This window comes from Cherax quadricarinatus, chromosome 67 (genome assembly GCF_038502225.1).
Source record: "Cherax quadricarinatus isolate ZL_2023a chromosome 67, ASM3850222v1, whole genome shotgun sequence".
Lineage (NCBI taxonomy): Eukaryota > Metazoa > Arthropoda > Malacostraca > Decapoda > Parastacidae > Cherax > Cherax quadricarinatus.
Genome location: NC_091358.1, coordinates 1,092,096 through 1,115,646, shown reverse-complemented (window position 1 = coordinate 1,115,646; position 23,551 = coordinate 1,092,096). Strand labels below are relative to the sequence as shown.

General features: G+C 43.7%; 1 protein-coding gene across 4 annotated transcripts in view; it reads right to left on the bottom strand.

The window, feature by feature from the left end:
- Positions 1–23,551, bottom strand: part of Eip75B (Ecdysone-induced protein 75B) — a 369,370-nt gene that overhangs the window by 46,566 nt on the left and 299,253 nt on the right. The window contains exon 1 of one of the 4 annotated variants that reach the window (XM_070099331.1): positions 11,339–11,606. The exons of the other annotated variants lie outside the window; for them this stretch is intronic. Within the exon in view, the coding sequence (XP_069955432.1) occupies positions 11,339–11,438 (100 nt within the window). The 5' untranslated portion in view covers positions 11,439–11,606. Of the gene's footprint in view, positions 1–11,338; positions 11,607–23,551 lie in introns of those variants that run through there. 4 annotated transcript variants of the gene reach the window in all.

Here is a 23,551-nt window from a genome sequence, read left to right as displayed (position 1 = left end):
GACATTACCACTCCTAGGTCCTTCACATTACTTTTCCGCTCTATTGTATGATCAGAGTTTGTAGTATACTCAGTCCTAGTTATTATTTCCTCCAGTTTTCCATAACGGAGTAGTTGGAATTTGTCTTCACTGAACATTATATTGTTCTCTGTTGCCCATTGGAAAACTTGGTTTATATCTTCTTGGAGCTTTGCCGTGTCCTTAATGGATGACACTCTCATGCAGATCCTAGTATCATCTGCAAAGGATGATACGGTGCTATGGTTTACATCTCTGGGTGAGTAGGCTGTGAAAATGGTCTGGTGAGTAGGCTGTGAAAATGATCTGGTAAGTAGGCTGTGAAAATGATCTGTTGAGTAGGCTTCAGGCAACACCGAGGCAGGCAGGTCTGTCCCCACACGGGGTTATGTCTGCTTTCACTTTTTAAATCGCTGGACTGACTTTGCGGGTGTCGGTAGCAACCGCCTGGCCACCACGTGTACTGGAGGGTGTTCACTAGCCACCACGTGTGCTGGAGGGTGTTCACTGGCCACCACATGTGCTGGAGGGTGTTCACCAGGTGTGCTGGAAAGTGTTCTCTCAATGAATGTTCCTCTCTTGCAAATTCTAGTATCGTCTACAAAGGATTATACAATGCTATGACTGTAGTTCCTCACTGCAAGTCTGTTTACTATTACTCTTTGCGTTCTGGTTCTTAGAAAGTTAAATAATTCATCTGCCCACTTTTCCGGTTATTCCTCTTGCACGGATTTTGTGCGCTGTTACACCATGGTCGCGCTTGTCGAAGGCTTTGGCAGAGTCTGTGCAAGTGTTTATATTATGCATTCTGTTTGATTTTTTTCAGTACATCCAAGATCATGTCGTGGTTGTCCAGTAGTTGTGAAAGGTAGGAGCGACCTGCTCTAAACCCATGTTGCCCTGGGTTTAGTTTTTTTTTACTACTGTTTTGCTGCTACCTTCGAGAAGTGAGGCTATATCCGTTGTTTTTAGTGGCTGTGGGATGACACCTGTGTCTAGGCTCCCTCTCCTTGGAATATTTAAGGCACCTGAGAAGGTGTCTTGCAGTTGTTGATGAACATAGAGTTCCCTGAGTCTGGGCCTGAAGCAAAATGTATGGTAAGGATCTCAATATTGGACAACCCATATTCTAGACTAATATGGGTTGTGAGTGGCGAAGTGTGGGTGGTACCCACTAAGCCTGAGAATATGCCGCGGGTGTCATGCTCTACGGATTCGTAAAGAGTTTTAAGCTTCAGTAAATGTGTAGGCTCTCATCCTCTGGGCACAAAATTTAGAGTTCAACCCACTACACAATACCAATTACAGTGACTGTGGTTGTGAGTAGGGATAGCTGTGGGGGGAGGGGTAGTAGCTGGTGTGGGAGGGGGGGTAGCTACGGGTGTGGGCTGTGGTGGGTTCAGAGTACTCGGTGGTGTGCTGCCCCCACAGTGGCTGGTTCAAGGCTACAGCGGGGAATGAACTGCACTTCGCATACTGAGCTCCAGTGTTTGAAAACACCAACACACGTCTCAGCAAGATTTCCTGCTGCCGTCGACTGAACCAACACCTGCTGCCCACCACAGCACACCACTATTTAAACTGGCAAGCTGCGTTCTAAACATATTAATCCTCATTAAACGTTTTTAAATGCTAGATCATAGTCGTCGTACGTGAGAAATATTACTTACTATAATCAAGGAAGATCTAGACTCTGAGTCGTTCTAATGAGACACTCTTGCTGTTCCTATTAGCTCTTCGCTAGTTTGGACCAGGTGGCCGTGATGACAGGAGCTAGCTAAAAATATCCCCACTAGCTAACCTTGGCTGGTCCTCGGGGTCACAGTGTAAATCAGGGACCACCTTAAAAATTGGGACAACTTCCCCCAAAACAAGGACTGGCAGCGACGTAGCTCAGCCTGTGTTGTTCTGCAATGAAGGTCGGGAATATAGACAGCAGCAGCAGGCTACGGTCAACGCCCTGCTCAAGGCCCGTCCCTGCTGCTGCTGCTGCTGCTGCTGCTGCTGCTGCTGCTTCTGCTGCTGCTACCAGCCCCCACACCTCCCTACCTCCCTCCCATCTACATCCTCCCTGCTCTTGTTCACAAGGTCATCTACCTACATGCCATACCACACTATTCACAACCAACCCACTAACTGCAGCTGATAGTAGACCTTTATCAAGCCTCACGCGACATGGTAATGGCCCACTACTGACACAAACACCATCTAGTTTCTTTATTTACAATATGTGGGTTAACTATGAATGGTTTAAGTATGGTATGGTATAGGAGGTTAACAAAAATTATGTGCCTCTGTCCTGCCTTAAACTACGTACGCATAGACTCGTCTCACACTACCAACTCTGCTTTCAACACAGTGGTCGCTTTTAAGCTGGTTATTCTGCTGATACATAGCCCATTCTCCCCCCTCTCTCCAGCTGCAAGATGGCCCGAGTGGGGGGATAGAACACAGCCCTGACTCACCCCTCTGTCCTCGTCAGAAAGACACCGACTCAACATTGTCCTTGACACGAGGACATCTGTGACGGGTTTGTCCTCTCGCCCACGCTGCTTATTCCTCCCACTTGTCTTTTTTAACATACATGCCCTATGTCAAGCTCTCAGCTCGCATTTTTACTGAGGCTTCAAGCTGACAATGAGCTAAATATGCATGTCAGGATTATTTTATAGCTCCATAGAAACGTTACTAGTGAACGTTATGTATGTAGCAGGAAGACAAATGACTGCCAACATTTTGACAGAAATTAACTTAAATTCATTCATTTGGAATACCTTTACTGGAGAAATTTCGGTCCTTGAACTAAAATATCTTAACATGCGTGTATATTTGAAGTGATCAGCTTCGAGTAACCGAATGTTTTGCATAAAAGAGTCTTGAGTGAATGTTGTACGTCCATTTACCTCGAGCCGCCAGGTTTGTTTACCAACTAAACGGAAGAAGTTGTTGTGAAGACGTAGACAGACAAATATAGCTAGCTGGATATATTTAACGATGTTTACATAAGCAGTTTTTACATGGCACTCCGAGAGGATTATAGGCAGCGTGTGTAGCTATGGCAACCTGGCAGAGAACTGCACTCTTAGACCTGACCACCAGTTGTTGCTAAGGGTTCCAGATTCCTGACACACACCCACGCACACTCCACTTACTCTTCACCAGAGATACTCCTCTTGTGTATCCCTTACAAACTCCGGCTTAAGAAAAATTCTTCCGGCTTCTGAATCGCATAGCCATAGTGAGACTACGCATTTGCCTAAGTTGGCAAGAGAGGGACGGGGAGTTCACCAGGCATGCTTCTATGACACTATGCCAAAGGAGGATGGTATTGTTCGTCAGGAAATAGGACAAGTGTTTTCTGACGTGGGTCATTGTGAGATGTTGGCCTGTAACTGGTTAAGCCCATAATCCAGTTGAAAAGACAGAGGATCAGCTAGTATTGAGCGATAAGGAAATCCTCTACGCCGAAAGGACTCCCCCCCCCCACACACAATGACGTCATGTAACAAACAGCCTGGCGGAGGAGAGTGAACCAGAGCTGCAGCCAAAGTAGCATATTATGGCCTCGGAAAACAGGAACCAAAGAATGAAACTGTGCCTACAACAAGCAGGAATCAAGCAAATTGTGGCTGCGATAGCTATGCGCCAAGCCACTAACTAGCAGCTTAGGAACAGCAGCTTGTTCCCAACGGCTTGTTCCCAGCGCCCTGTACGGCGGTACAGGGCGTTGGGAACAAGCAGAGGATGTGTCTGTACCAACTGCAACCACAGATTATGCTTTCATCAGTAGCAGTTGCGAGGTGAGGTGGTTTCGGCTGTCTGCAGCAGCTCCTGTCTGCGAGGATTAGCTTCAGCTGCTACTAGGGCTGTTGTTTGCACTCAGGCCCTGGTTGCAGCTGTGGTTGCAGCTGTGGTTGCATCACGAGGTGGTGCCCTTGTGACAGCTCCGTGAGTTCCTGGCCTCACTGACTTGCACTTTGCAAACTCAGTGATGTAACTTATTCAGCTGGGGGATGGGAGGGAGTTTGGCACTCCTTTCCACACATAACCAAGCGAAGGCAATTTGCAACGGGAGAAACCGTGCTTTTGTTGCCGGGGTCTAACGTTCAACTGTGATCCTTTTTACGAGCCAGAGTCAATTATGTCCCAGCTATTTATAAGTGGTACTGAAACAGGGAGAAGAGGAGCGTTGATAAGTGGCTCCCTGACACCCCTGGCGGAGACCAACGACCAAGGTCAAGGATACAGGGAACAGGATCAGGTGGATGGGAGGGGAGGAGGGGCGGATGGGAGGGGGATAGGGAGGGGATGAAGAGCGGACAGAGGGAAGAAGGATGGAGCCGAGAAGGAAAGGCGGAGAGAACAGAGAAGATCACACATGATTTAGTGTGCAGTGGACATTGCCATTCATCCTGTGTGTGACCCTACCACCATAAAGACAGTACTGGACGGTGCCACTCATCCTGTGAGTGAACGTACGATATTGTGAGTTAGTTATGAACTGTTCCAGCGACAGCAGTGACTTTCACACTTCAGTTCACAGCTGACCCACAAAGACTATACGACACTGTATCGAATATAAATAAAAACTAAGAAACAAAAGTTGGTGTGAGGAAAGTGAACAATGAGGTGAGGAAAGAGTGAGAGGTGAGTGTGAAATGAGATCCAAGGAGCGGGAGGCGAAGCGTGTAGCACCGTGGAATGTAGCATTCCAGGCATCCCAGCGTTCACTGATCCACACCTGCCCAGCGTTTACTGGTCCATACCCACCCAGCGTTCACTAGTCCACACCTGCCCAGCGTTCACTGGTCCATACATACCCAGTGATCAATGGTTCACGCCTCCCCAGCGTTCACTGGTTCACACCTCCCCAGCGTTCACTAGTTCACACCTCCCCAGCGTTCACTGGTCCACACCTCCCCAGCGATCAATGGTTCACACTTCCCCAGCGTTTATTGGTTCACACCTCCCCACTGGTTCACACCTGTCCAGCGTTTACTGGTCCATAACTACCCAGTGTTCACTGGTCCACACCTGTCAGCGTTCACTGGTCCATACCCACCCAGCATTCACTGGTCCATACCTACCCAGCTTTCACTGGTCCACACCTGTCCAGCGTTCACTGGTCCATACCTCCCCAGCGTTCACTGGTCCATACCTCCCCAGCGTTCACTAGTCCACACCTGTCCAGCGTTCACTGGTCCACACTTGTCCAGCGAAATTACGACCTATCCTCTAGACTCTAGAAGTTTAGTAAACTCTAGAGTCTAGAGTTTACTAAATTTCATTTAAATATGCGTCTTGTGGCATTCTTAAAACCGTAAGATCGAATACTACACACGCCACCTAAAGAGGATTGAAAACCCAAGTGTTATATAAGAGGATCGAATACCCCATGTGCTACTTAAAAAGGATTGGGTACCCCAGTTGTTACCAAAAGAGGATCGAATACTCCACATGCTACCCAAAGAGGATTGAGTACTCCAAGTATTACCTAAAGACGACTGAATACCCCACGTGTTATATAAGAGGATCGAATACTCCATGTGCTACTTAAAAAGAATTGAATACCCCAGTTGTTACCAAAAGAGGATCGAATACCCCGTATACTACCCAAAGAGGACTGAATACTCCAGGTGTTACCTAAAGACGATTGAATACCCCACGTGTTACATAAGAGGATCGAATACTCCATGTGCTACTTAAAAAGGATTGAATACCCCAGTTGTTACCAAAAGAGGATCGAATACCCCACATGCTACCTAAAGAGGATCAAATACTGTAAATGCTACCTAAAGAGGATCGAATTCGCTATGCCCTACAAAGAAAGGATCGAATACCATATGTGCTACCTCTACCTTGTGTCTAGTTAATGATCCAAGTCGGACCAAAACGTCGCGACAGAGATCCACGTTGGACCGAAACGTCGTGATCACGGTCTAAATCGGACCGAAACGTCGTGATAACGATCCGAATAGGACCGAAACTTCGTGATGAAGATCCAAATCGGACCGAACCGCCGTGATAGTGATCCAAATCGGACCGAAACGTCGCGATAACGATCGAAGTTGGACCGAAACGTCGTCACGAGGTCGTCTCTCTTATATACGAGTTACTCGTGTGTTGTTCCACTCACGGTAGTGTGACCTTTCCTGTTGTAATTTTTTATATATGCGTAGGAAGGTAGGGGGAAGATGGGGGTGGGATTGAGGGTAGGGGGAGGGGGAGAGGCAGGGAGGGGGGTCTTGGGCATGCCACCACGGTGTAAGGTAAGGACTCCCAGGACTGCCAGGGATCCCGGAGTTGTAAGGACTTTCTCAAGGTCACCGAGGTCTTTCAACTCTCGATACTGGAACATACATCCTTCCCCTCTCCCCCCCAGGGGATCCTACCCCCCTCCTCCTCCTTCTCCTCCTCCCCTACCCCTGAGGATCCTGCCCAGGGGTAATAGGGTAACAGAAATCAACGGCAGGGTAACAGGAGTCAGCGGCAGGGTAACACGAGAAAAATTAATAAGATAACAGGAGCCAACGGTAAGATACAGTAAGCCAACAGTACGATAACAGCTGTTTCCTGTTATCATGCCAGCGTGGCATGATAACAGGAAACACCTGCAAAATAACAGTAGACAACGTGGCAGGATAATGAGAAATAAGATAGCAGAACAACAGGACCCAACGCACGATAACAGAAGACAACGGCATGATAACAGAAGATAACGGCATGATAACAGAAAACAAGACATAGTCTCCTATGGGCTTTTTCTATTCTGGTTCAGAATCCTATTGAGGATTATCCATTATATATATATATATATATATATATATATATATATATATATATATATATATATATATATATATATATATATATATATATATATTTTATTATTTTATTTTTTTTTATTATCACACCGGCCGATTCCCACCAAGGCAGGGTGGCCCGAAAAAGAAAAACTTTCACCATCATTCACTCCATCACTGTCTTGCCAGAAGGGTGCTTTACACTACAGTTTTTAAACTGCAACATTAACACCCCTCCTTCAGAGTGCAGGCACTGTACTTCCCATCTCCAGGACTCAAGTCCGGCCTGCCGGTTTCCCTGAATCCCTTCATAAATGTTACTTTGCTCACACTCCAACAGCACGTCAAGTATTAAAAACCATTTGTCTCCATTCACTCCTATCAAACACGCTCACGCATGCCTGCTGGAAGTCCAAATTATATATATATAAATATAAATATATATATATATATATACATAAATATAAATATATGTATATATATCCCTCTCTCTCTCTCTCTCTCTTTCCCAGCAGTGAAAGTACAGTGACAGCTGGACTATTCAGGATGACAAGTATGCATTAAGAAAGCAATCAAAATATACATACATATATATATATATATATATATATATATATATATATATATATATATATATATATATATATATATATATATATATATATATATATATATATATATATATATATATATATATATATATATATATATATATATATATATATATATATATATATATATATATATATATATATATATATATATATATATAGATTAACAAGAACTCACTTAAAATTAAGTCCTTTCTAAAATTTTCTCTTATACGTTTAAAGATATATAATTTTTTCATTTATGCTATTGTAAAAATTAATAATTTTGTACCAAAAGCACCTTAGAAAACTTACCTAACCTTATTATAACAAACACATTTCAATTTAGTCTATTCCAACTAAATATATTTTAGATAAATTTACACTAGTTTAATAATCGAAAAACACAGTGAAATATATTATTTTTTTGCACAGGGTTTGACAAGCTAAGAGCTGTCTGTCTGTCTGTCTGTCTGTCTGTCTGTCTGTCTCTCTCTCTCTCTCTCTCTCTCTCTCTCTCTCTCTCTCTCTCTCTCTCTCTCTCTCTCTCTCTCTCTCTCTCTCTACCTATCTATCTATCTATCTATCTATCTATCTATCTCCTTCAACCCTATCCTCCTTATCTACCTCACCCTACCCTCCCTATCAAAGCCTATTCATACCTATCGCTTCATCTTATTATCTCTATAGGAAAAGGAATAGGTAAGAGAGGGATTGGATAGATAGGGACACACACACACACACACACACACACACACACACACACACACACACACACACACACAGCACACAGCCACTGCTGTGTTAAACAGCCCAGAGCAAGGCCAGATACCCTTCTTATCATTCCCATGGTGGCTTCCCCTCCCCCTCCCTCCCGTAGCACTACTCTGGGCACAACAATTATATAGCTCCCATGATCATGAAAATGGGAGGGGAGGGGGGAAATTAGCACCTTCCACCCCCTCTCCTACCCCATTTTTCTCCCATCCCAATTTTCCTAACCTCCCTTCCCTCTCCCCTACCCTCTACACCTCCCTACTCTCTCTCTCTCTCTCTCTCTCTCTCTCTCTCTCTCTCTCTCTCTCAAACCTTACACATAATTTTCAAATGCTGATGTAAATTAGAGACGAGCGAGATAATGAGAACTTTCAAAACAAGGGAAATAGTACCAATGGCGACACTATTCAAATTACTTGTGCTCTCTCGCTTAGAGTATAGCTCAGTGTTGATGGCTCCGTTCACGGCAGGTGAGATATCAGAGCTGGAACAGATAGAGATCATTTACGACCCGGCAATAAAGCATTCAAATTACTGGGAATGCCATATATATATATATATATATATATATATATATATATATATATATATATATATATATATATATATATATATATATATATATATATATGCATCTACCTTGGCTGATACTTATCTCCAATACACCAGGGAGGAAGGAGGGGCAGCTGCCAGCTTCAGGGAGTCCCAAAAGTCTAGAAAATATGGAGAACTTGCCCATCATTATATGTTTGTGCCCATAGGCTCAGAGACCCTTGGCTCATGGGGAAAGAGTGCATCTAAATTCCTTAAGGAGCTGGGAAAAAGACTCATCAGGGTAACTAGGGATCCCAGGGCAGCTAGTTTTCTGTTCCAGCGGCTCAGTGCGGCTGTTCAAAGGGGTAATGCATGCTGTATTTTGGGCACACGCCCCAGCTCTGAGGAGCTGGATGAGATTTTCGCCTTATAATCGGTGATACACACGTAACAACATGTACCGTATATGCCACCTTTATATCAACAATGTATCTCTTAAATCTTCTGTACCATATTATGTAATAAAATATTCCTATTAGTAAAAAAAAATATATATCAAAAGATGGGGTGGTAGGGGAAGTGGAATATTCAAACTGCTTCAGGAAGAAATCCAAATATTTTTCCTTGAAGCCTTTTTATCCACTTCTCCGAGGCTGTGGGTCCCACAATTTACACCAGAGGTGGACCCCATCATTATATATATATATATATATATATATATATATATATATATATATATATATATATATATATATATATATATATATATATATATATATATATATATGGAAGGTGCTTGAGGGTCTAGTCGCAAAATCTACATACTAAATATACTCGGGAGTGAGAGATATAGGAGAGAATATAAAATAAACCCAGTGAAAAACAAGGGACACTGTTGCCACAATAAGAGAACACTGTATGAATGTCTGTGGCCCCAGACTCTTCAGTCTGCTACCAGCAGATATCAGAAATATTGCTGGAACTAGAGTAAAAAAAAATCAATTGTCGGATTATCCAGTTTGTGATGGATATGTGGGGCTAGCAGACCGCGAGGAGCAACAGTCTAGTTGGCCAGGCAAGCACCAGACAAGCGTGGCCCAGGGCCTGACTGCAAGAGTAGGAAAAGTCACATAACAGGATATAGTAGCACCCTACATGGCTGGTCCCTCCAGGTGAGTCTGACCAAGGTGTATCACTGATGTCAAGGTATTTGTTTCATTACATCTCTGTCATTCTTTCACTGCTGTTAGCACCTCTCATTCTTCACTGGTGACAGCATCTCCAACATTCTTCACTGCTGTCAGCACCTCTGTCATTCTTCACTGCTGTCAGCACCTCTGTCATTCTTCACTGCTGTCAGCACCTCTGTCATTCTTCACTACCTGGAGTCTACCTGGAGGGTATTCCGGGGATTAACGCCCCCGCTGCCCGGTTCACGACCAGGCCTCCCGGTGGATCAGGGCCTGATCAACGAGGCTGTTACTGCTGGCTGCGCGTAGTCCAACGTACAAACCACATCCTGGCTGATCCGGCACCGACTTTAAGCATCTGCTCAGCTCCCTCTTGAAGGCAGCCAGGGGACTATTGATAATTTCCCTTATGCATAGTGGGAGGCTGTTGAACAGTCTTGGGCCCCGGGCACTTATGGTGTTTTCTCTTAGTGTACCAATGGCGCCCCTACTATCATTTTCTTTGCAGTTGTGATAGTGGCACTGTTATGATCCTTGAAGGTGAGATCCTCAGACATTACCACTCCCAGGTCCCTCACATTATTTTCTTGCCCTATTGTATGATCAGAGTTTGTAGTATTCTCAGTACCTCCGTCATTCTTCACTACTGTCAGCACCTCCGTCATTCTTCACTACTGTCAGCACCTCCGTCATTCTTCACTGCTGACAGCACCTCTCATTTTTCATTGCTGTCAGCATCTCCGTCATTCTTCACTGCTGACAACACCTCTGTCTTCTTCACTGCTGTCAGTCGTACGCCTTTGTATCCACAGTACAAAGGATACAATAATGTGCTGACTCTCTGTGTCACCTCAAACATTCAACTTTCAACCAGTTGTGACACCTGTACACAACTGACTCATTCCACCAAAATTGATGACACCTTCAGGTGTTATTTCAAGTCTTCAAAATATGTGCTGTACCTGGTAATGTAAGTGTTGAGTGGACATCTTGACGTTACTTTGATGTTTGCGTTTATTGTGTGTACACACGCAGGACGTATGCGTTTATTAAGTGTATGTACGTGCAGATAACTGACGTGTGAGTTTAAGTGTACATTCGTGCATCACCCTGGTATGTACGTTTGTGTAAGTGTAAACGTTTTGGGTGACCCTTGTCATGTTTCTGAGTGACAGAGGGTGTAACAGGATGTGACAGAGGGTGTAACAGGATGTGACAGAAGGTGTAACAGGATGTGACAGAAGGTGTAACAGAATGTGACAGAAGGTGTAACAGAATGCGACAGAAGGTGTAACAGAATGTGACAGAAGGTGTAACAGAATGTGACAGAAGGTGTAACAGAATGTGACAGAAGGTGTAACAGAATATGACAGAAGGTGCAACAGAATGTGGCAGATGGTGTGAGAGTGTGTGTGTGTATACTCACCCAGTTTCAGATCATCTTCAATATCGTACATGGTTACGTCTCCAGGGGGCGGAGGAGGCATGCTATGGAGAAGCTGTAAGTCCTTCTCTGTGACGATCATTCTATCACAATCAGAGCAGTTCAGGTCCCGGGGGTTAATCTGGCACCGGCACTCAGCAAGCAAGGGTTGCCTTGGCACCTCCGCTGAGCCAGTTACTTGCTCCCGGTGTGTTCCTTACGATGGGTGCTGTTTACGCCACATTCAGGAGCAGCTTCACTACGCACGGAACAACACACATGTTCACAGTGAAAGTAATAATATAGGAACACCTTCCCTGCTCCCCCTGCCTCACTCTTCTGCCGCCAGCCTTGACCCTTGCATTCTACTTTCGCTCTTTCGTGTAACTAGCATAAGGCTGCCAATACACCGACAGCCCTATCAGCCAATGAGAGACGTCGAGCGTAGCGCAGCTGATAGCTGATTGGTTCACGGTCAACGAGAGTTCATCGCCCGGACCTTGACTCAGTTAGTGCTACGTTCACAAGTCTTAAAATCCAATATGGAGCCAATGCTAGTATAAGCCTTATGAGCCTTATCCTGATCAACGTGGCTACAAGGAAGGGCTACAATCATGTACAAAAGTGAGGTAGACTCAGCTCTACGTGCACCTCGATGTCAGTTACCTACACAGGTTCACCCACCTCCACGAAGTGTTCAATATACAAGTGTGAGAAGAAGCTCATGTGGTCGGTGTTCCCGGGCCACAACACACATTCCCGACCATACGACCGACACATATGAGTGTACATGTGTCATTCACCCTCTATCATGCCCCGTTGGCTTCCCTTTCCGCGACTCCGGCGGGAGTGTGAGGGGCTGGGGCAGGAGGCCACCTTATTTCAAGGTCCTCCTACTACAAGGTCCTACTCAGGGCCTTCTTAAGTCTTGACCTTGACCCACGGACCTTCCGCCTTCCTCTTCTGGTTTGAGGATTCTCTCCTTCAAGGTCCACCTTAGTAGGTTCCTGTCTTGTGATGTATATGGTTTAGACTGAGCGGACTCCAGGCTGAGGGACTGATTACCTCATTCTCCTCCTCATGTTCTATCGTTTTTCCTCCGTATTCGACTGAAGAAACCACTGACTGGCGAAACGTTCCCTCAGTAAAGATTCCACAAGTGTCTCATTCTTCAGGCTCCTATCTTAGGGTCTTCAGTGCTCCTATCTTAAGGTCCTCAGTGCTCCTATCTTAAGGTCTCCAGTGCTTCTATCTTAAGGTCTTCAGTGCTCCTGTCTTAAGATTTTTAGTGCTCCTTCGGGTTCTACTCAGTGGGTCTTCGGGTTCTCTGTGGTTCTTCAGCTGCAGGTGCTTCTCGCTGGAGCTTTCTTCTCATCGGCATCTCCTCCTTCGTTCTCTTGGAAGTTCTTGTTCAGGGTTTCTTCTTCAGGTTTTAGTTCAGTGTTTCTCACTCATTTTCTTTCTCAGCAGTTGAAGTTCAGGTCATTCCTCAGTAGTTTTTCCACAGTTTTATTCATTTATTTTCCACCTTCAGCGTCCCCCTGGAAAAAGTTTCCCCTCTTTCAGGAATTTCCTCAACCTTTTCGCTTCTCCAGGAAGCTCGTCACTGGATCAGCCTGTCGACCTCAAGGTCCTCTTTAGTGATCAAACTCAAATTGAAAATAGGAAACCAGGTATATAACCTACTGACAAGACTGAATATTAAGCAACATCAGCTCTAAGTATACTGTATATGGGGCTCTGGTGGCCTGGTGGTTAACGCTCTCGCTTCACACGACGAGGGCCTGGGTTCGATTCCCAGCCAGAGTAGAAACATTGGACGTGTTTCTTTCCACCTGTTGTCTATGTTCCCCATCAGTAAAATGGGTACCTGGGTGTTAGTCGACTGGTGTGGGTCGCATCCTGGGACACTGACCTAAGGAGGCCTGGTCACAGACCGGGCCGCGGGGGCGTTGACCCCCGGAACTCTCTCCAGATAAACTCCAGATAAGTATTTGCCTACGGATCACTAGAACCTAACAGTAATGTTGCTGGATCAGTGTTGGTAACCACACTCAGTGTGGTTACCAACCATTAGTTACTTTAGACTTTTTGAAAAATCTCGAAGATTTCAGGAGGACTCGTTAATCTTGACTGAATTTCACTCCCATTGAAAAAGTCTTTTTGGTCGTAGAGGCCTTTTGAGGCTCAGTATTAGTCTATTAAAGTTTTAATTCCAGATATTCTATATATACAACAAATAAACATATTGCGGTCATAACCAAAGATGCATTTCTGTTAATCCTTTTGAGAGGCCTAGGACCTAGGCCTCTTGCGTATCAAGAAGAATACACAAATAACTCACACATAGGAGATAGAAGCTTATGACGACGTTTCGGTCCGACTTGAACCATTTACAAGTTCCACTAACACACAAAGATGAGGGAGTCAGTATATATATATATATATATATATATATATATATATATATATATATATATATATATATATATATATATATATATATATATATATATATATATATATAGTAGTGGCAGCGGTAATGCTAGTGGTAGTAGTAGTAGTAGTAGTAGTAGTAGTAGTAGTAGAAGTAGCAGTGGTAGTAGTGTGTTCATTTGCTCTCCCGCTACTGTCCCCAATAAACTAGAATTTAATCATTAACATAACTGTGGAGAACATGATAAATAAAGTAAGAAATATATAATCAGGGGCTGCTAGTAAAGAGTCCTGGATACTCACTCATGCTAGCACCGCAGAGAAATAAGAACTCTGATAAACAAGACCAGGAGGGCTCCGCTTATACAGCAGGTTAGGTTCCGAGCTACCGCTATCAAGTAATAAATAGTCTAATAACATGTTCACAGTATCATATATCAGGCGAACAATAGAGCTAAGTCTAACAAATATATAAACAGTGCACACATAAAATATTTTCGTCAGCTTATAATAAGTGAGTGGTGAAAATATTTATTATAGGAAGTGTGAATAAGTGAAGAATGGGTATATGTAACTGAAACCGCCGTATTAGCGAACCGCTACAAAAATGAAGCGCCGTGAAGCGGGTACCAACCTGTATGTAAAAACATGGCAATCAACGAAAATTAAAAACCTAGGGTTCAATGAGAGAGGATAGATAAATGAAATACAGTGAATAACTAGAGGGTTAGAATAATCTTTCATTAAATTACACATTTCTTTACGGTAAGAAAACTGGGATTAGAAGAAACGGTGGAGGCCAGAATTCGACTACTGTAGTTTACTTGTGTACTGCGTTGCTGGCGGTTTACGCTACCACTAGGTTGATAAAGCGGACACTTGTGCAACATTCGGGTGCAACATATGTTTACCTGTGTATGTGGCAGGTTGATACAGCAACTCCACGAGACAAACAACGTAAGGTGTGTGGAAAACAGATAAAAACATTTTCCACTGCTATGTCTTGGATTGTAGCAGCGTACAGACGTATGTAGCAGCATACAGACGTATGTAGCAGCGTACAGACGTATGTAGCAGCATACAGACGTATGTAGCAGCGTACAGACGTATGTAGCAGCGTACAGACGTATGTAGTAGCGTACAGACGTATGTAGCAGCGTACAGACGTATGTAGTAGCGTACAGACGTATGTAGTAGCGTACAGACGTATGTAGTAGCGTACAGACGTATGTAGCAGCGTACAGACGTATGTAGCAGTGTACAGACGCATGTAGCAGCGTACAGACGTATGTAGTAGCGTACAGACGTTTGTAGCAGCGTACAGACGTAGGTAGCAGCGTACAGACGTATGTAGCAGCGTACAGACGTATGTAGCAGCATACAGACGTATGTAGCAGCGTACAGACGTATGTAGCAGCATACAGACGTATGTAGCAGCGTACAGACGTATGTAGCAGCGTACAGACGTATGTAGTAGCGTACAGACGTATGTAGTAGCGTACAGACGTATGTAATAGCCTGCAGACATATGTAGCAGTGTACATGTGTAGTTAATACCTATGACATGTATTTGTAATATATGCATTTTGTAATTGAGGTTCTTAGTATTTTCCCAAAGAACGTGTTGTGTTGTGTTGTGTTGTGTTGTGTTGTGTTGTGTTGTGTTGTGCTGTGTTGTGTTGTGTTGTGTTGTGTTGTGTTGTGTTGTGTTGTGCTGTGTTGTGTTGTGTTGTGTTGTGTTGTGTTGTGTTGTGCTGTGTTGTGTTGTGTTGTGTTGTGTTGTGTTGTGTTGTGTTGTGTTGTGTTGTGTTGTGTTGTGCTGTGTTGTGTTGTGTTGTGTTGTGTTGTGTTGTGTTGTGTTGTGCTGTGCTGTGTTGTGTTGTGTTGTGTTGTGTTGTGTTGTGCTGTGCTGTGCTGTGTTGTGTTGTGTTGTGCTGTGCTGTGTTGTGTTGTGCTGTGTTGTGTTGTGTTGTGTTGTGTTGTGTTGTGTTGTGCTGTGCTGTGTTGTGTTGTGTTGTGTTGTGTTGTGCTGTGCTGTGTTGTGTTGTGTTGTGTTGTGTTGTGTTGTGTTGTGTTGTGCTGTGCTGTGTTGTGTTGTGTTGTGTTGTGTTGTGTTGTGTTGTGCTGTGCTGTGCTGTGTTGTGCTATGCTGTGTTGTGTTGTGTTGTGTTGTGTTGTGTTGTGTTGTGTTGTGTTGTGTTGTGTTTTGCTGTGCTGTGCTGTGCTGTGCTGTGTTGTGTTGTGTTGTGTTGTGTTGTGTTGTGTTGTGTTGTGCTGTGTTGTGTTGTGTTGTGTTGTGTTGTGTTGTGTTGTGCTGTGCTGTGTTGTGTTGTGTTGTGTTGTGTTGTGTTGTGCTGTGCTGTGCTGTGTTGTGTTGTGTTGTGCTGTGCTGTGTTGTGTTGTGCTGTGTTGTGTTGTGTTGTGTTGTGTTGTGTTGTGTTGTGTTGTGCTGTGCTGTGTTGTGTTGTGTTGTGTTGTGTTGTGTTGTGTTGTGCTGTGCTGTGTTGTGTTGTGTTGTGTTGTGTTGTGTTGTGTTGTGTTGTGCTGTGCTGTGTTGTGTTGTGTTGTGTTGTGTTGTGCTGTGCTGTGTTGTGCTATGCTGTGTTGTGTTGTGTTGTGTTGTGTTGTGTTGTGTTGTGTTTTGCTGTGCTGTGCTGTGCTGTGCTGTGTTGTGTTGTGTTGTGTTGTGTTGTGTTGTGTTGTGCTGTGCTGTGCTGTGTTGTGTTGTGTTGTGCTGTGCTGTGTTGTGTTGTGCTGTGTTGTGTTGTGTTGTGTTGTGTTGTGTTGTGCTGTGCTGTGTTGTGTTGTGTTGTGTTGTGTTGTGTTGTGTTGTGCTGTGCTGTGTTGTGTTGTGTTGTGTTGTGTTGTGTTGTGTTGTGTTGTGTTGTGCTGTGCTGTGTTGTGTTGTGTTGTGTTGTGTTGTGCTGTGCTGTGTTGTGCTATGCTGTGTTGTGTTGTGTTGTGTTGTGTTGTGTTGTGTTGTGTTTTGCTGTGCTGTGCTGTGCTGTGCTGTGTTGTGTTGTGTTGTGTTGTGTTGTGTTGTGTTGTGTTGTGCTGTGTTGTGTTGTGTTGTGTTGTGTTGTGTTGTGTTGTGTTGTGTTGTGCTGTGCTGTGTTGTGCTGTGTTGTGTTGTGTTGTGCTGTGCTGTGTTGTGTTGTGTTGTGCTGTGTTGTGTTGTGTTGTGTTGTGTTGTGTTGTGTTGTGTTGTGTTGTGTTGTGTTGTGTTGTGCTGTGTTGTGTTGTGCTGTGTTGTGTTGTGTTGTGTTGTGTTGTGTTGTGTTGTGCTGTGTTGTGTTGTGCTGTGTTGTGTTGTGCTGTGTTGTGTTGTGTTGTGTTGTGTTGTGTTGTGTTGTGTTGTGCTGTGTTGTGTTGTGCTGTGTTGTGTTGTGTTGTGCTGTGTTGTGTTGTGTTGTGTTGTGTTGTGTTGTGCTGTGTTGTGTTGTGCTGTGTTGTGTTGTGTTGTGTTGTGTTGTGTTGTGTTGTGTTGTGTTGTGTTGTGCTGTGTTGTGTTGTGTTGTGTTGTGTTGTGTTGTGTTGTGTTGTGTTGTGCTGTGTTGTGTTGCATATGTTGTCAAGATTTTAAGAACTGAATGACTCAACCAAGCATGTTGTTGATACAAGCAATAATAATAATAATAATAATAATAATAATAATAATAATAATAATAATAATAATAATAATAATAATAATAATAATAATAATTATAATAATAATAATCTTTGTTTCTACAAATACATAACCTAACTTATACAAACCATAGCTGACAGCCATGACATAATGCTAATATATAGAAAGCCCCTTGTTATGCAGAGCATTTCGGGCAAATTAGGTAAATTTTGTCCCCCGGTTACTACCCATACTAATCAACTAACACCCAGGTACCTATTTTACTGATAGGTGAACATGGATAGCAGGTGCATTAAAGAAACAGGTCCTAATGTTTTACCTTGTTCCGGGGAACGATCCCAGGAGCTCAGTGTGTGAGCTGATTGCACTACCAATCGAGTTGTACATAATTTAGGTGAGATATTGTGTAATTATAGTAGTAGCGTCACTTACGATGTGAGTGGTACTGTCCAATACTGTCTTCATTGTGGCACCTTCACTCACTGGGTTAGTGGCACTGCCAAGTTAGCTCGCGCCGCCTCCTCGAGTCCAAATTCTAAATCTAAATCAAAATTCTCAAAAGTTTTCCCTTGCACTAGATGGCACAAGTCGACCTGCTTGAGGTCACCCAGTGTACCTCAGTGACTCCGTGTTCGTGGCACTCTACGTGGCATTGTTTACACGTGTGCCAGCGTTACATTATCCCTTCACCAGATACACCTGTTGTTACCTGTACACACAGACACACAATCACACACACACACCCACACACACACACACACACACACACACACACCCACACACACAATCACACACACACATACACACACACACACACAAACACACACATACACACACACATATCTTCAGTACACACCTGGAGTTTACCTGGAGAGAGTTCCGGGGGTCAACGCCCCCGCGGCCCGGTCTGTGACCAGGCCTCCTGTCAGTGACAATGTTTTTTTTTTTTTTTTTTTGAGGATCTATTGTACTGGTTCAGATGTGGTCTAGTAGCAGCTGACTCAATAATTATAATTTTGATTTCTGAAAACTGGCATCTTGTGAGTTTTTGAAAGGATGAGATTAGTGTTAAATTATCCAGCAATTATTTAGTCTCCTGTTTGTGACTAGTATGTGACTAGATCTTATCACATATGTGCCCAAAACTAGCTATGTGATCCTCAGTGACCCAAGAAGATAAGGCTGCAGAGCTGTCAGCATCCCAGCTACCAGTATTAACATCAGCTTCAGGTTTTGGAACACTGTGCCATGGCTACAAGCCATGATACCATTGCAGCAATCACTCTTACAGCAAGCTGTGCAATTCCAGTCTTTCCATGGAGGTGTGGGACATGTTTCCATGTCACTGACGCTTCCACTACATTCTTCTGTAGCACAGTGCATATGTTCAGAAAGTTGCCGTGGTGGACCAACTAACGAAGATGTGCCTGTATGAATTTTTCCATTTTTTTCCCGAAGACAGTAAACTTCATCAGTACCACAAGATTCAACAGTGGCATCACATTTTCCTGTGGTCCCAGTTTGATCTTTACATACATGACACTTCAAATTCGTCACACTTACACACCCGTCGAAGGCTAGCACAGAAGTCTTAACTGCTAAGCTTGTAACTTTGAATACATACACAAGTAACAAGATTTTCCTCAACAAATCTGAACATCGTCTCCAAGCAATTAAACACAATCATCCTCATCACGTCGAGATTAATAACTGTCAGTCTATACACAAAACACTGGGCGGGGAATCGAACCTGAGTCCTCATTAGACCTGGCATATACAAGGACCACAGTTCGAATCCTCTCTCTCAGCGTTCTCTGCGACTTGGTTTGACTTTTCAAACGTAATTACTCTGCCTTGTTCGCGTCACGTGTTGAGAATTCTGACCTTCACGGCTTCGTGAATTGAAAACAATTCAGAAATAATTCGGAAACAATCGAGAAACCTTTTCAAAATATTAACAATCTGGCGATTACATCTCAAAAAAAAAAAAAATTAATGATATTGATGTCTACAATCAAATTTTTCCAAGTGTCATCAATTAAAGTCTAGTCTTGAAAAGTATTGTTACACTCCATCAATCACTTTCCTCGTGATTACATTTAACAAATAATTAAGGTTATTGATGTTCTCTTTATCAAGAATTTTATTTCCGTGTCATCAATTGTTAATTAGTGATTTTTCTTAATTATTTTGAAGACATTAAAGTGAGATTGTAAATCATGTTATTTTTGTCTTACTTTACCGGGAAGCGCTAAAACCGTAGGGGAGGGTCATGCAGCGCCTGGGGGATGATAGACAACCAGGACTGACGTAGTTAGAGGAATGTAGCTCCAAATTCTTGGAACAAGAGCACCTACAGTGTAGATGATTATATATATACTTACAATACATATATTTCTGATATATATATATATATATATATATATATATATATATATATATATATATATATATATATATATATATATATATAATAATTTAATAATTGATAATTTCTGGACAATAAATATTTTAATAAAATTAAAAACTTAATGGATAATCCGGTTGATAATTCGATAACTTATTAAGTTCTAATTGGATGATTGATGTATGATAACTTGAAGGATTTGATGATGATGATTTGATAAGTGAATGATGATTTTTGATGATAATCTGACAAATGTCGAGACGCCAGACTTTTACTTTCACTTGCTGGAGTGAAGTAAGACTTTCCCTTCAGTCTTTAAAGACTTGTCGCCTCCTCCACTTTCTAAGACTTTCACTTTCTATGTCAGTGAGTTCCTCTCTCTCTCTCTCTCTCTCTCTCTCTCTCTCTCTCTCTCTCTCTCTCTCTCTCTCTCTCTCTCTCTCTCTCTCTCTCTCTCTCTCTCTCTCTCTCTCTCTCTCTCACTTCTTCCATTTTATTGGTCTCTTCTGTTTGTTCTTCCTGTTAATGGCCTGATCTGCTTGGTTACCTTTCTGTTAATAGTTTCTGATTATCTTGTACCGTTTATTTTAGCTGGAAATTCCCGTTTAAAGGCATTATTATTATTATTATTATTATTATTATTATTATTATTATTATTATTATTATTATTATTATTATTATTATTATTATTATTATTATTATTATTATTATTATTGTTATTATTATTATTATTGTTATTATTATTATTATTATTATTATTATTATTGTTATTATTATTATTATTATTATTATTATTATTATTATTATTATTATTATAATTATTATTATTATTATTATTATTGTTATTGTTATTATTATTATTATTATTATTATTATTATTATTATTATTATTATTATTATTATTATTGTTATTATTATTATTATTATTATTATTATTATTATTATTATTATTATTATTACTATCATTAATTATTACTGATTTCTTGAGAACTGATAAGCCCGTAAGGGTCATACAGGCCCTAAGAAAAGGATGATAATAATGTATGATCCGAGGAAGGAGAGCCGAGCTCCTAATTCCTCGAATCAAGTGCCATCCACCGGCCACCATGTAAATGACCCTTGTAAGATCCCTCCAGGTCAGTGACTCGTGTGACCTTTCACTTTCCGCCCTGACCTCATTTGAGGTCAGTGACCTGAGGGTGCCGGGGGAGAGGCAGTGACCTGAGGGTGCCGAGGGAGAGGCAGTGACCTGAGGGTGCCGGGGGAGAGGCAGTGACGGGAGGGGGCCGGGGGAGGGGCAGGGACGTGAGGGTGCCGTGGGAGAGGCAGTGACCTGAGGGTGCCGAGGGAGAGGCAGTGACCTGAGGGTGCCGGGGGAGAGGCAGTGACCTGAGGGTGCCGGGGGAGGGGCAGTGACCTGAGGGTGCCGGGGGAGAGGCCGTGACCTGAGGGTGCCGGGTGAGAGGCAGTGACCTGAGGGTGCCGGGGGAGAGGCAGTGACCTGAGGGTGCCGAGGGAGAGGCAGTGACCTGAGGGTGCCGGGGGAGGGGCAGTGACTTGAGGGTGCCGGGGGAGAGGCAGTGACCTGAGGGTGCCGGGGAGAGGCAGTGACCTGAGGGTGCCGGGGGAGAGGCAGTGACCTGAGGGTGCCGAGGGAGAGGCAGTGACCTGAGGGTGCCGGGGGAGAGGCCGTGACCTGAGGGTGCCGGGGGAGAGGCAGTTACCTGAGGGTGCCGGGGGAGAGGCAGTGACCCGAGGGTGCCGGGGGCGAGGCAGTGACCTGAGGGTGCCGGGGGAGAGGCAGTGACCTGCAGTGACCTGAGGGTGCCGGGGGAGAGGCAGTGACCTGAGGGTGCTGGGGGAGAGGCCGTGACCTGAGGGTGCCGAGGGAGAGGCAGTGACCTGAGGGTGCCGGGGGAGAGGCAGTGACCTGAGGGTGCCGGGGGAGAGGCAGTGACCTGAGGGTGCCGAGGGAGAGGCAGTTACCTGAGGGTGCCGGGGGAGAGGCAGTGACCTGAGGGTGCCGGGGGAGAGGCAGTGACCTGAGGGTGCAGGGGGAGAGGCCGTGACCTGAGGGTGCCGAGGGAGAGGCAGTGACCGGAGGGTGCCGGGGGAGAGGCAGTGACCTGAGGGTGCCGGGGGAGAGGCAGTGACCTGAGGGTGCCGAGGGAGAGGCAGTTACCTGAGGGTGCCGGGGGAGAGGCAGTGACCTGAGGGTGCCGGGGGAGAGGCAGTGACCTGAGGGTGCAGGGGGAGAGGCAGTGACCTGAGGGTGCCGGGGGAGAGGCAGTGACCTGAGGGTGCAGGGGAAGAGGCCGTGACCTGAGGGTGCCGAGGGAGAGGCAGTGACCTGAGGGTGCCGGGGGAGAGGCAGTGACCTGAGGGTGCCGGGGGAAAGGCAGTGACCTCGACGAAGCAGTGACGGAGGACCGAGCCTTCACCAGTCACTGTGCTACACTGATTTACCGCTTCCTTTAATAATAATAATAATAATAATAATAATAATAATAATAATAATAATAATAATTACATTACTACCAAGTGAGTGTAAAACGAAAGCCTGTAATTGTTTTACATGATGGTAGGATTGCTGATGTCTTTTGTCTGTCTCATAAATATGCAAGATTACAGGCATGTCTTGCTACTTCTACTTACACTTAGGTCACACTACACATACATATACACATTTATTCATACACACTCATCTGAGTTTTCTTTGATTTTATCTTAATAGTTCTTGGTCTTATTAATTTTCCTTTTATATCCATGGGGAAGTGGAATAAGAATCTTTCCTCCGTAAGCCATGCGTGTTGTAAAAGTCAACTAAAATGCCGGGAACAATGGGCTAGTAACCCCTTTTCCTGTAAAGATTACTAAAAAGAATAAGAAGAAGAAAATTGTCAAAGTGGGAAGTCTGAATGTGCGTGGATGTTGTGCAGATGATAAGAAAGAGATGATTGTGGATGTTATGAATGAGAAGAAGCTGGATGTCCTGGCTTTAAGTGAAACAAAGCTGAAGGGGGTGGGAGAGTTTCAATGGAGAGGAATAAATGGGATTAGGTCAGGGGTTTCAAATAGAGTTAGAGCTAAAGAAGGAGTAGCAATAATGTTGAAGGATAAGCTATGGCAGGAAAAGAGGGACTATAAATGTATTAATTCAAGGATTATGTGGAGTAAAATAAAGATTGGATGTGAAAAGTGGGTTATAATAAGCGTGTATGCACCTGGAGAAGAGAGAAGTGTAGAGGAGAGAGAGAGATTTTGGGAAATGTTGAGTGAATGCGTGGGGAGTTTTGACTCAAGTGTGAGAGTAATGGTGGTTGGGGATTTCAATGCTAAAGTGGGTAAAAATGTTATGGAGGGAGTAGTAGGTAAATTTGGGGTGCCAGGGGTAAATGTAAATGGGGAGCCTTTAATTGAGCTATGTGTAGAAAGAAATTTGGTAATAAGTAATACATATTTTATGAAAAAGAGGATAAATAAATATACAAGGTATGATGTAGCACGTAATGAAAGTAGTTTATTAGATTATGTATTGGTGGATAAAAGGTTGATGGGTAGGCTCCAGGATGTACATGTTTATAGAGGGGCAACTGATATATCGGATCATTATTTAGTTGTAGCTACAGTTAGAGTAAGAGGTAGATGGGAAAAGAGGAAGGTGGCAACAACAAGTAAGAGGGAGGTGAAAGTGTATAAACTAAGGGAGGAGGAAGTTCGGGCGAGATATAAGCGACTATTAGCA